Source organism: Engraulis encrasicolus, chromosome 7 (genome assembly GCF_034702125.1).
Source record: "Engraulis encrasicolus isolate BLACKSEA-1 chromosome 7, IST_EnEncr_1.0, whole genome shotgun sequence".
Classification (NCBI taxonomy): Eukaryota; Metazoa; Chordata; class Actinopteri; order Clupeiformes; family Engraulidae; genus Engraulis; species Engraulis encrasicolus.
In genome coordinates, this window is record NC_085863.1 from 8146949 (window position 1) to 8161088 (window position 14140).

Here is a 14140-nt window from a genome sequence, read left to right on the forward strand (position 1 = left end):
GAACGGCTTGATACTTGAGACTTGATAAATTACAGAATGCTGAAATGCGCAGAACGTGCACGAACGTTCCCCATACCAATAGACGTTCTTGGTATTAATTGTAATTATAAAGGAGAGAATAATTCATATTTTGCACATGCCTTAAGTTATTATTGTAAACAGTTGTATCAATGATGCTTTTGTTTAAAATGAGAATCTATTATCACATGTTTGCGTAAAGGCTCTGGTTTTGGTAAGACCCGCCCTATCCGGAAACAAACTTCACTGTGCGGCTTGACAGGGCAATGTTGAGATTCACGGTCAGGTCATGCTGGTTATAACTTATTTATGACACTCTGCATCTCTTACTTGTTGCCCTCAATGATATACTTAGTTGGACGGTTGTGATCGGATACATTGTCTGTGTGAAGAATTTTGAATCTAGAAGTTTTGGTAGACTAATAAAAAGTCAACAGCTAGCCAAGTCAGTGTCAGAAAGTTTCACTGCCCTTAGCTGTCATATGGCTAGCACAGATAAGGACGAGTAACAGAATATTGACCCAGTTTAGAAAAGAGTGAACTAACTCTGTTGTTGGTTCTATCTGAGACCTTTCAGTGACCGAGTATGGCTGCATTTGGCAGACATTTGGCAACTCTCTGTAGTTCATCTGGTGGTCGGCACAAACAGCTTCTTGGTGGCTTGCGCTGTGTATGGCTCCCAGCTGGGAAAGGTAGGTCTTCCTCCACGCTAAAAGCAGAAGACCATTTTCATGGGTTGATTTTCATATCTGCATCTTCAGGTGTTCTCACACTCATGTCTAATTTTAAGGCATTCAGACAAGTTCGGCTGTGAACACATATGATGTAAGGAAGATTGAGTTGACACCCCTGGAGCAGAGGAAATTGACGTTTGATACACATGCACTGGTGAAGGAACTGGAAAGTAAAGGTATACGTTTTCCCTGTCTGCCATCAAATGCATCTCTGCTGTAATTAAAAGACCAGATTATACTGTTGCCACTCACCATATGTAAACAACTATCATTGTCAATTGAAATATTTGCCTAAGGCAAATTGACACTGAGGTGCATTCACCCCTCTGTGTGAACAGGCCAGGGGCACCGGAAAGCCTTTCTGGTTATGGACTTCTATACAGATTCAAAACTGTTTCACTTTTGACTTTGGACTGCTTCATGTTCCAGTTGAACATATTTAATGACATCTGTTATGTTCCAACTTAAACAGTTACTTTTGGCTTTGTCGTATGTGGGGAAAATGTCAAGTTTAATAGTTCTTATGTGTGTTGCTGTGTGTGAATTCTTTGCAGGGTTTGAGAAGGGACAGGCAGAAGTCATAGTTGGCACACTGGTGACTCTCACCACAGCCAATATGGATATTGTTTACAGAGATATGGTGACCACAGCACATCAGGTATGATGTGTTTTACACACACACACACACACACACACACACACACACACACACACACACACACACACACACACACACACACACCCTTGTTACCGACATATCTAATTAGGGTTTGGACAAGTATTGCAATGGAAAACCCTGTCTGTCGGTTTGTTTGTCTGTCCAATTAGCAGAGGTGGAAAGAGTACAGAAAATGTGTACTCAAGTAAAAGTATCTTTACTTTGCCTAAATTCTACTCAAGTACAAGTAAAAGTACCTATCTAAAAATCTACTCAAGTAAAAGTAAAAAGTACTTCACTTAAAATGTAATTTGAGTAAAAAGTACTTAGTTACTTTTAATTAGCTTTCCTCTTCTTGCTTGGCACCAGCCATCATCCAATACATTGATACAAGATAGTAAAATAGTGGAAATGCTGTGTGCCATCCTGCACAATCTTTCATTTCTGGCGGATTGTGGCATTATTGTGCATGGCATTTTGTCTCTCAGTCAATTTTTTTACTCAGTACTCAGGCCAGGTTCCAGTGTAATTGAGTAAAGTACTTGGGTCAAAATGTACTCAAGTACAAGTAAAAGTATTAATTTAAAAATGTACTTAAAAAAGTACAAAGTATTCATAAAAGCTACTCAAGTACAATATTGAGTAAAAGTAATAAGTTACTTTTCCACCCCTGCCAATTAGTCAATAACTCCCGTCAATAATGGCTTGATAATTTTTTGCACTCAAATGGGGAATAGAAACATACTATTAAATAACCTCATTGGGGGCTCAGTCGTGGCTCTTCCGGCTGGGCACTTGACTGCTATGTGGGCGACCCGGGTTCTTTTCCCGGCCCAGGTCATTTCTCGCTCCTTCCCTGTCTCTCTCTCCCATCTCGTTTCCTGTCATCTCCTACTGTCCTGTCTGAAAAATAATAAAACTCCCCCAAAATATTGAAAAAATAAATGAATATTTAACGTCATAGGGATCCAATGTCACATGCACCTATGCATCACTTGGGCTAGGTTGCCATCTCTGATTGCGCTTATGTTGATCGTGTTAACAGTGATACTGCTATGCATCTTCTTCCAGGAAATAGCCCTTCAGCAGATCATGGCTCATCTGGACTCCATCCGGAAGGACATGGTCATCCTGGAGAAGAGTGAATTTGCCAACCTGCGCTCGGAAAATACGGTAAAAGCACCTCCTAAGTACTTCATTATTAAAATGCACTTTTACCAAATGTCGAATGGTCACAGTTGTTCACAAAATGCATGAGAAGGACATGATGTTGAGGCAGTGTTTTCTAGCTTTATTGCCAAAAGTGTGATGTGTTTGATGGCATATGGTCACATCTTTCTTTAGAAAATGAAAGCAGAACTTGAACAAATCAAGACCAGACTGCTGGTGAGTATGTCAAGTTCACGTTCATTGATTGTGAATTTCTATACACACACTCCAAAATGTTGCTGACTTCTTTGTCAGTGCCATATCTGAGGGATTTACTCCTAGTAAAACAGGTTAAGTTAAGGGGTAAATCATCTAATAGAAGAGCCTGGAGTCCTTAAGAAAATTAGTACTCCAGGCCCTTCTAGAAGATGATTTACCTCTTAACTTAACTTGCTTTACCCTTGAACCAGCTCCTTAGTATAGGCCTCTGTAGTAAAATGTGTAATGTGTGTGTTTGTATCTGTCTCTGCTGCTGCAGGAGGAGAGCCAGAAGCTCAGAGCTGACTCCAAGCTGGATATCAACTTGGAGCGAAGCAGACTGACAGACCTGGTATATGTCAAACACAATAATATAGTCATATGACCACTAGAACATGATTTGTTGTTGTTTGAAATTTGTGTTGTTCAATGTCTGTGGTGATGTTTTGAAGATTAACATGTGCATAATGTGGTCTTATGGTTCTAAATGTAGCCTATGCTGTAACATAGGGTTTTGTATTTCATTTTTGAAGCTGTATGGTCTTCCACTGTAGCATTAAGTATGTGCTGTTCTAATGAGTGTGTTGTAGTGGTATGTTGTAGTGTGTGTGTTGTCATGCTGTAGTTTAATGGTTTACTGTATTGTTTTTGTTTAGTTTACAGAGCAGGAGAAGAAAATCATGGAGGTCAGCACAGAGTTTCAGAAGAGGGTAAGACTTTCACTGGCCACATTAGCATTAGCATAGGCCAATTGCTACCAGAAGATCATTGGACCATAATAGTTGTATATTGAGTTAGGTTCTTCTATTTACCTATACATGGACTTATGCCTCTTTTTCACTGCCGGTTTTTTGGTAGGCCTACAGCTCGATACAGCGCGACTCGGACGCCACTTTTTGCTCTTCGATTGAGCTGTGTCCTGCCCAATCGAAAAGCAAAAAGTGGTGGCCGAGTTGCGCTATAACGAGCTGTAGGCCTATCAGAAAAGAGGCATTCGTTATTTGATTAAACTGTAGAGACTGGACCTAGATTGTGTTGCGTGGTCCATCTGTGGTACATCTTTCATGACTTTGAAATATTTATGTAATTCTTAGGCAGTTTTTTACGCAGTTACCCATTTTTTTAAATACACAATAAACTAATATTTGACATGATGAACACATCATAGAACTCTGACATCGACCGTAGCACCATGGAAACAACAAAGAAGATCGACATCGAGGTGGCATCCCTCAAGACCCTGCTGGAGTCCCTCAAGTTGGACACCATTCGCTACCTAGCCGGTAAGAGATGGAGGAATTTTGGAATGAATACTGTTTTGTAAGTGAGCAGAAGGGGGCGCACCTTGCATCAAACTGTTTTTTTTAATGTTTTGTGCACAGACGCGTTTCGACGTGTGCCTTCTGAAGGTACATGCCGAAACGCGTCTGTGCACAAACAAATAAAACAGTTTGATTTAAAGCGCGCCCCTTTCTGTTTGATTTGAAGCGTTTTATTTGGGCTAGCACCCTCAAAAATAACCAAGAAACCCTGACATAATTGTCAGTGAGCAGACCACTGTATTAACTAGTCACTTAAGATTGCATCTGTTTTGATGGCTGGGTATTATCTCTTTTGACTGAAGACCAAAATCTCATGCTCTTTCTTAAGACGATGTACATAAAAGCATCACCAAAGTATCAGTCTCATACCTGCATTCTAGATTAAGAATTGTGACAAGTTTGGACAATTTCTTATTCATGGCATATGTAGATGAAACTTCTGATATCTGTCATGCTTTTAATGTTTTCCAGGCTGTGTATTTTCATGCTTGGCTATCACCCTGGGATTCTACCGACTCTGGAAGTAACTTTGGTGCCACAGCTTCCCTTCACAAAACACAAATACAGAAATGTTTTATTTGCTCATTTGCACATTTAAATTGTGTAGTGTTTATTGGAGGAATGTGTAAATAATCTTTTTTATCACCATGTTTTATTAGTCTGATGCAGTTTTACTATTAAAAGTCTATGAGACCATAATTGACTTGAAAATATTTATTACCAATGTATGGCTGTTTTCATTGTAGCCTCATGAGCCCAAGGTGGAGCAGTTACAGTAATGATCTTATGGTGGTGCTGTACATGTCATCATGTCTTATAACACAGATTGGCTTTACATTGTAATTAATATCTTTTTATCATCATTATTGTCATGTAGTAATTTGCATCTTAAACCAGTGGTTCCCAAGGGGTACTCATGATATGGCAGAAGTCTTAAGGACACAAGACAAATCAGGTTGCGAAACACTGCCTCAAACTACTGCATTTTGGTAATAGCAATTTTGTAACGCTATAATTAAGTTAATATGTATTATCTATCTATTGTATTGTATGTATAACCCAACTTTGACAGGGTGTCCAGGAAATTCCCATTGGATTTGGCCGTGGATAAATTGTGAGGTGTGTCCAGGCACCTGTAAGAACACATGGTAAAAAATCTATTGGTAATAAATTAGTTCACAGATTTTCCAAAATATCCATATCTTTCCCTAACTAGTATTGTCTATTGCCTACTAGCTACGTGGGTTGCTGCAAGAGGCATGCTGATTGAGCCCGTTGTAAAGCCTGTCTCAGCTGCCTGATCTCTGTCCGATAGACGTCCATCTGCGACTCCAGTTTCTCTCTGCTAACTCTCTCTGCCTCCAGCTTCTCCTGGAGGTCATGTTGCTTAGGGCTGGAGAAGAGAGAAGAGAGGGCAACATGGTTGGACATTCACCAATTCCCAATGTCAAGTGTTCTAGCCTTGGTAGTGCGTGAAACGCCTAGTGATTGGATACCCTGCGGAATTCACCAAAGAGTATCCAATCACTGGATGTTTCACGCCAGTGGTGTAGTCTACGTAGAACGCGGATATACGGAGTATACCCACTTCTAAATTTCAGGGATTTCAGTGTACCCACTTAAAATTCATTGATCCATTGTTTTGAATAGCACAAATATATACAGTATACCCACTTAAAAAAATGCTCAAATATACAGTATACCCACCATAAAAAAGTAGACTACACCACTGTTTCACGCACTACCAAGGCTAGAACACTTGACATTGGGAAATGACAGGCCAATTCCAGCCCCAATGCTGAAGTGAGTTAGTACCTTACTGTATTGACGCTTCCTTACCAAACAGCTTCAAGACTGTTCTGGTTATCCTTCTCTTCAATGGATATGAAGTCCGATTTCTCTTCTGCTTTATTTTGTTCTAAATTAGAATATCAGACAAGAAAGTAAATATTAAATTATTAAATTTGCATTCAATTTGTATACCACTGGTGCATGTAAATGTGTGTTCAAGAGAAAATTTGAAAGAATATCTAGACCAGGGGTTCCCAACCTTTTCCAACTTGGGGCCCACTCACGCCCTGTGCCCCTGTGCTCTCCATGGCTCTCGGGTCCTCAGTGGCAGTATCTGGTACATCAGTACTCAGCAGCTTGACTGCTGCCAGCTGAGCAAACCTTACAGACATTATGCCGGGGAGATAAAGTGGAAAACAAAAAAAAACTACAATTTTAAATAGTGAACACTAATATATACCTTTTTCCTTAAACCTAAAACTGTCAAACCGGTAAACCTTCTTAGGAGTAAATTGTGAATCAGTAAATTAATGTATTTTAGGGATACATCTATAAGCACTAATACATACAATGTTAATGCCTGGATAAGTAACTTGTAAGGCATGTACTAAGCAAACGCTAAGGCCTACTAGGTCCTTACTAAGGTTAAATTGGTAGTACCGGTAAATCCCTTATTGTGCATGAACAAGACATTTGCGAATACATGCCTAACAACAAATGTTTGATTTTGCTTTGTACATGCCTTACAACAGTCGTTCTTAACCTTTTTTATTCAACGCACCCCCTTTCCTGTGTCGAAGACAAGCCGTGCACCCCAGCACAAACTTCCACACGTGTATATGCACTAATTATGTTTTAAGTGATTAATGACAATGATGCTTGCTTGAGACATTAATCAATACCATTATGACTTAAAGTGGGGACCATAACATGTTATAATTTGGTCTTAATTTGGCCTAACTATAATGTTTGCAAGCATAATTTTGGTAACAACCTCAACACAAACAAAATTCTGCGCACCCCCTTGAATCTCTGGCGCACCCCCAGGGGGTGCCCGCACCCTAGGTTAAGAACCACTGCCTTACAAGTTACTTATACAGGAACATTGTATGTATTAGTGCTAATAGATGTATCCCTAAAATAAAGTGTTACCGTGTGTGTGCGCAGCTTAAGACATTGCTCATCAAAGTCCAATACCTCTTGGCTACGTCTAAGGGTGTCTCCCCAGCATTGTTCCTGAGCATGTGGTCTCCCCCCATCTCAAGAAGACACTCCAAGCTTCGCAGATGGCCTTGCCCTGCGGCTGAATAATGGTGGAGAGAGACACTTGATTTTTTGGAGAAGCAATGTTGTAGGGAAATATATATACTGTGTTTATTTTGTTGTATGAATTAATTGACATTAAGACATGAATATAATATCAATATTCATTCGTTTTTCTCCCCCCAAAACGTGTTAAACATCACAGGTGGGTAAAATGCAGCCAATTTCTCTGTCAATCTCTGAGGCTAGACATGACGTTCATTATGCCTTAAAGTTTCACTGTCGAAACATGTCAGGTAAAAGATAAAAACTTGAAGATTTGAATGTCTGAGGTTGTTTTTGTTTAACTTGAGTGCAGATGAAGCACCTTTGTGCATAGGAATGGAGCCGTCCTCATCTCTCTCATTGACACTGGCCTGTCCCTGCTCCATCAGCCTTCGCAGGGTGTCCACATCTCCTCGATAGGCTGCCACATGGGCTGGATGCCTTAATGCTGAAATAACCACATTTACATCTCTTGTACACTGTAAAAATGTGAAAGTTCCTCAAAGAACTGTCTGCTGGTTCCTGTGGGAACCCAAAAGGTCCCCAAGCAACTCCAAATGTTCTCTGAAGAACATAAAAGTTCTTGTAAGAACCCCATGGTTCCCCAGAGAAGCGCCACGATTAGGGTTATTCAAGAAACCATTTTGAAAGTGTGACTGAACTAAGAAGTAGAATTTTTTTCCTCTCAGCCCCAAACCAAAAACAACTGATGATGCAATCAGAGATGTTCTATTTGGGTTTGAACTACAGTAAGAAATTGCAATCACCTTTCAGTTCTACCCAGTCATTCCTGTTCTCTGTTGCAGCTTTATCAATGAAGTCAACAACGGCCAGCTTGTTGAATTGCAGGGCCAGATCCCTCACTGTCTCTCCATGGTTGTTCCTTGTGTCCATCACTCGAGCTTCACTCGTGCATTTCGTAAGCAAGTATTTGACACATGCCAGATGGCCTTCAGCAGCTGCAAGATGTGCTAGAAAACACACAGACAAAACCATGCTCAATAATAAACAAGTATATTGGAGGGCACTAACACATCAATATGTCTTCATTCAATTATTTCTAATGAGGGGCCCAGAGGTGGTGTCGATTGAACCAGGTGCACTGTGTAATAGTTTCTTTCCCGAATTCATGCTGCCCATCCACCCTTTTCACAAATACTTACCACCACCATCATATTCTAAGTACTCATCTTGTGTCTGGCAAAATGGCACTTTTCAGTTTTCATCCATGAAAAGGTGGATTGCCATTTGAATTTCCAGAAATTGACATTTATAGCTGCAGAACTTAGTGTAATTCGGTCATACAAGTAAATATTAGTTTATTATGTATTAAATATTCAAGAAAATATCAAAGTTGGCAAATTTGGTGTTTTGTAATGAACAGTGCAACAACTCAAATAGATCTTTTTTAATGTGCAGGAGCTGATCTTTTTTCTGTCAATCAGTCCTTAATCAGTCACTCGCTGTTCAGTTCTTTTAAAGGCCTACACTCTGAAATAGCCACAGTGTCGAGCAAAAAAAAACTATTGAGGTGTCCAGGTCTCTTCTAGCCTTTGTGAAGACCAAGCAAAATATCTACCAACCCATTATTGCCAATTAGCCCTCACGTATACCTGGAATTTTGTAATTTTAGGGGCAAGGCCACTTGGCCTTTTGAGTTGTCAAAAGGGCACAAAGGCCAAAAGACAGGGCACAGAGGCCATAAATGAAAGCATTTTTTTTTTCTAGCAGTGAAATTGAAATGTAACCAGTATCCATCAGGCTGTCTGGTGTTGATTCAGACCAAATGAAGTGCAAAATACAAGACTGCAAAGGATAGTGTGACCATTTTCGTGCCAGCAAAAATGAGGACATGTTTTGTGTGGGGGGTTTGGGGGTCCTCCCCCAAGAAAATGTGTGTTTCTTAGATGCAATTTCATGCATTTTAATGTAAATTAAAATGCCATTAGGCGTCAGAGAGGGCATGAAGGCCATTGTGGCCTTATGGCAGATATTTTTTTTTCAAGGGCACAAGGCCAAAGTTGGAGGGCGCGAGGGCCATGGCCCTCATGGCCCTCGCGAAATTCCTGCCAATTAGCCATCACTTATACCTGGTGTGTTTCCATTGCCGTCCACCTTGTATGCGTTGGCTCCCCATCTGAGTAGAGTTTGTATGCAGTTCAGTCGGCCATGGAAGGCAGCATGGTGTAACGGCATCCATCCACTCTTATCCGCTAACTGGACATCCTATAAGGAAGGCAGGCAGGCGGCTTTACGCACAGCACAGGAACGTCTGATGATGAGAGATTCCTGATCTAGGCTCAGCAGATATTTAAATGGGCCAATAGTGACACTCACAAGCCAAATGAATTAGCTTAACTGATCATTGGTTTACTTTTTTTTTTATCACTGGAGAACATTAACACCCTTTGTAAATGTGTAAATGAATACAATAATATGTATGAATCAACATGATATAATAAAAAACTATGTTGGTATATATGTAAATATAAGTTTAAATGTGTGGAGTGCACAGACACAGACACAGACACAGACCACTCCTTTGCGTAGGATGGTGTGCAGCGTGCCTGCATGGCCGTGTGCTGCAGCCAGATGTGATGCAGTGCAGCCCCGGCCGTCCATGATGGTGAGGTCAACTCCGTGCTCAATCAGTGCCTATCCACACAGACATAGAGGTGAGGTCAACTCCACTCACAGGCATAGTAGACCCACATCAGGGCAGGAGCTATGCTGGGGCATTTGCAAGTGGGGCATTTGCCCCAGGGCCCTCCCGTATTGGTGGTGGGGGCCCTATTGTGAGCTCGGCAAGCTGTATAGGGGGGCCCTATAAGTGTCTTCTCCTGGGGCCCTATGTGCAATTGTTCCGCCACTGATCCTCCACATATCCATAAACGAATCCACAAAGGTTTTATGTCACGTGCATTCATTCACTTGAACAATTGGTAGTGAAATTGGATGTCATGACAGATACTCTCTTCTGCATAGTAAAGAATAATCCTCCAAATAATAAATGAATAATAATTGGAAAAGAATGGCCTATGTATTAAAAAAAACAGAAGGCTTGATGGCATGTATTCATTTATTGACATAAATTATTTTATTTACCTTCATACACTGGTCTTGTCCTGTGATTGCGGCCACATGTGCAGCAGTCCACCCTCGCTCTGTCTGGAAGGAGACATCCGCCCCATGCTCCAGCAGCCACACCAGGCACTTAGACATGGGGACACATTGCACACACGTCAATAAAATAGGCACAAACACAGTGTCCAGGGGTGGACTGAAATGCAGGGATTCCCAACCTTTTCCAATTTGAGGCCCATTTATAGGCACAACCACTTCCCTCTATGAACTCCATCGAGTCCTATATATGTGCAGTGCAGCCAGAAATGAGCAGAGAGAATAATACAGGTTTTTACACTTAATCAACCTCTCCCCTGCTCTTTAATTGTTCTTGTTATGTATTCTATTTATTGTTGTAGGCCTACTCATTATATGTATTACTCAGCTCAGCTATTGTATTCTTTTAAACACTCTACTGAGTGCTAATGTACATTTTTATATTCACTTAATATTTAAATGTAGCTTACTTTTATAATAACCTGTCCTCCTCTTCTGCTTTGTACAGGTGCAGTGTCTGAATGCTTGATTGTGTTTTGTGGGATTATTGTCTTTAAATGTTTGTATGTCTGTGGTGAAACTGAAGACAAATTTCCACTCTGTGGATAATAAAGTATTCATATTCATATTTGTATTCAAAACCCACTCCAGCCTGCCAATTCTGCTCAGACAAAAGTACTGTACATACAGTCTGGGCTGGATTAAGATGGCCTGGGGCCCCGAGGCTACAGGTTGCTGTGGGCCCCCTCAGAAGGCAGATTTTGTGACAAATTAGCATAGAGAGTGTCATAATTACGAGCTAGGAATTGAGTATAACATGTTTACCAACTGTACTGAACACAACAGATACATTGTTCAAATATTGCATCTTGTCACAATTCTGCAATTTTTCACTTTGGTCAATAAGGGGCCCCCTGGCAGGTGGGGGCCCCTAGGCTGCAGCCATATCTAGCCTGTGCGTTAATCCAGCCCTGCACACAGTAGTACAACCTGGGACAAAGTGGAGTAGACAGTATCTCTACAAAAAAAAGCAAGGCTTTTTAATAGCTTCTTCCCTACTAGTCAGACTGATGGCAAAACAGTTATATTTCACTCTTGATACTTCTGATACTTTTGATTTCTTTGCTTTTTCTACTAGGATCACTTTTTTTTTATATCTTTCTTTTTTTCTATATAGTTTTTTTATTGGCCCAGACGGCCTCCTCAAGAGTTCATATGTACCTGGACTACTAGCTAATGCACACATGGCAAATAAAGAACTTTGACTTTGACTTTTGACTTTTTTTGAATTTTCCCAAATGTTTGTGGCCCACCTCTGGCCCAATCAATAATATTCAAGATTCAAGATTCAAGATTCAAGATTAGTTTATTACGTCTTATTATAGGTTTGAAGCCTATAAAGAGTAAAAATTGTTGTGTTTTTCTTGTGTCCTCAAAAAGATTTTAAAAATAAAAATAAAAAAGAGGGGGGGGGGGGTGGAAAAAAGTGCAAAGAAAGTGCCTTGTTGTCTTCAGCATGAATTCAGTAATCTTATTGCTTGGTGGAAGAAACTACTTTGGAGTCTGGTAGTATGAGATTTCAGGCTTCTGTACCGTTTCCCAGATGGTAACATAGTAAACAGTCCATGGTTGGGGTGACTGGGATCAGCCAAGATTTTCTTTGCTTTCCTGATGCTCCTTCCCTCAAATAGCTCCAGTATGGAGGGTAAGTCACAGCCGCATATATTCTGAGCTGTACGCACAACCCTCTGAAGAGCTCTCCTGTTGGCTTGAGAGCAGTTCCCATACCATGCAGTAATGGTCCCCGTCAGAATGCTCTCAATGGTGCCTCTGTAAAACGACCTCAGGATCTTGGGTCTCATCCCAAACTTTCTCAGTCGTCTGAGGTGGTACAGACGTTGCTGGCTTTTTTTAACAATGCGCTGTGTGTGACTGTCCCAGGTGAGGTCCTCTGAGATGGTAACGCCAAGGAATTTAAAGTCTCTCACCCTCTCCACTGTCTCACCGTTGATGTTAATGGTTTCAAACTGGTGTTCTTTCCTCCTGAAGTCAACTATTAATTCTTTTGTCTTGGACACATTCAGAGACAAGTTGTTTCCTCTACACCACTCCATGAGGTTGTTTATTTCTTCCCTGTAGGCTGTTTCATCATTGTTTGAGATTAAACCGATAACAGTGGTATCATCTGCAAACTTGATGATGGTGTTGTTGTTGTCTATAGCCACACAGTCATGCGTATATAGAGAGTAGAGGAGAGGGCTCAGAACGCAACCTTGCGGAGCTCCCATGCTGATGGTCAAGGAGGATGATGTGATGGAGCCCATTCTCACCACCTGTGTCCGTGCTGAGAGGAAGTCTAGTATCCAGCTGCAAAGGCCACTGTGAATTCCTAGACTCCGGAGTTTGTCGTCGAGTATGCTGGGGACAATGGTGTTAAAGGCTGAACTGTAGTCCACAAACAGCATCCTTACATAGGTGTCTTTTTTCTCCAGGTGTGTTAATACAACTCAAATAAATAGTCAATTAGTCAGCAACACACACATACACATTATTTAGATTTTTTTTTTGAAAATGATTTCAAGGCCCACTTGAAATACCTTTGTGACCCACCAGTGTGCCCCCGGCGGCCCACAGTTTGAGAATGCCTGGACTGATGGATGGGCCTGACAGACTGGTTGCCCTTTGATGAAGGACTGAGAGTCTGAAACGTTGTGCCATTGAACGTTGTTTGGGAGCATTGAACAGTGTCATGGACCTTTATCATTTCTTTTGAGTTATCTTCTATTTGGTCCAGCACCTGTGCTACTGATGTGCGTACATTATGACTTCTTGGAGCAGATGGATGGGCGGGGCCTACCAGACCAAAGCCTCAGGTGACAGAGTACTACAGAGTTGCCAACGACACATTGCAATAACCCAAAAGGGAGCAAAATGCTCATTAATCCATCCCCAAGTGTGTCTATATTCATTAGATTATTTCAATAGATGTAATAGAATTAGAATATAATCTATTTCTAACAGTGTTTAACACCAGCATTATGTAAAACTTTGATTACAAACTAAACAGTTACGCAGTACAATGGGAATATGTCTGTATGAGCACTGTCTATGTCCATACTGTCTTAAGTCCATGTATAAGTACTGTCTATGTCTATACTGTCTATGTCCTTACCTAGATTAGTCTATGTCTGTATGGGAAAGCAAGAAATGTAATTTCAAATTCTTTGTATGACCAGTGCATGTAAAGAAATTGACAATAAACCTACTTGACTTGACTTGACTTTACTTGACTTGAATAGGCAAGACTGATGGTGGGCTTTACCTGCAGATGACCTGCTTGACAGGCCCACAGCAGAGGAGTAAAGTGCTGGTCACTATCCACCACGTCAATGTCAGCTCTGGTCTTAGCCACCAACCTCAGTCCATCTATGTCACCTCTTTTGACTGCCTCAATGACCAGAGATCTTTCTTAAAATAAAATGAAAAACCAGACGTCTGTGCAACTGTTTTAAACAACTGACCCCACAATGATCCAGTCAATACACAAAACAATACTGTATTACAAGCAGAAAAGAGCCACCTGTGTGAGTTAAAATCAAGTCTTGAATGTAATGCAATACCTTGCCTCTTCTTACGTTTTCCCGTCTGTTTTGCTGGAGACATTACTCCCTGTTATAGGTGCCACAGCTATATTCATTCTCACTGGGCTGGGTCTGAGCTGAGACTGTTGCTATGTTTGATTTACACCAAACAGACCCTTGTTGGAGACACATCGACATGAG

General features: G+C 40.9%; 2 protein-coding genes across 2 annotated transcripts; one reads left to right on the forward strand and one right to left on the reverse strand.

The window, feature by feature from the left end:
* The first annotated feature begins 264 nt into the window (after positions 1–264).
* ccdc90b (coiled-coil domain containing 90B) lies at positions 265–4838 on the forward strand. The gene is made up of 9 exons (XM_063202339.1): positions 265–710; positions 809–928; positions 1307–1410; positions 2482–2583; positions 2755–2796; positions 3098–3169; positions 3474–3527; positions 3986–4100; positions 4611–4838. Exons 1-9 carry the CDS (start codon positions 605–607, stop codon positions 4664–4666), a joined length of 771 nt encoding a protein of 256 aa, XP_063058409.1. The 5' UTR covers positions 265–604; the 3' UTR covers positions 4667–4838.
* A 476-nt stretch (positions 4839–5314) lies between these two features.
* Positions 5315–14021, reverse strand: LOC134453326 (ankyrin repeat domain-containing protein 42-like). Its single transcript, XM_063204205.1, has 10 exons — positions 13979–14021; positions 13681–13826; positions 10344–10451; positions 9774–9893; positions 9329–9464; positions 8006–8209; positions 7561–7686; positions 7128–7233; positions 6215–6311; positions 5315–5546 (listed from the first exon to the last, which is right to left on the reverse strand). The coding sequence occupies exons 1-10, from the start codon at positions 14019–14021 to the stop codon at positions 5376–5378; spliced, it is 1257 nt and encodes a 418-aa protein (XP_063060275.1). The 3' UTR covers positions 5315–5375.
* Positions 14022–14140: the final 119 nt, after the last annotated feature.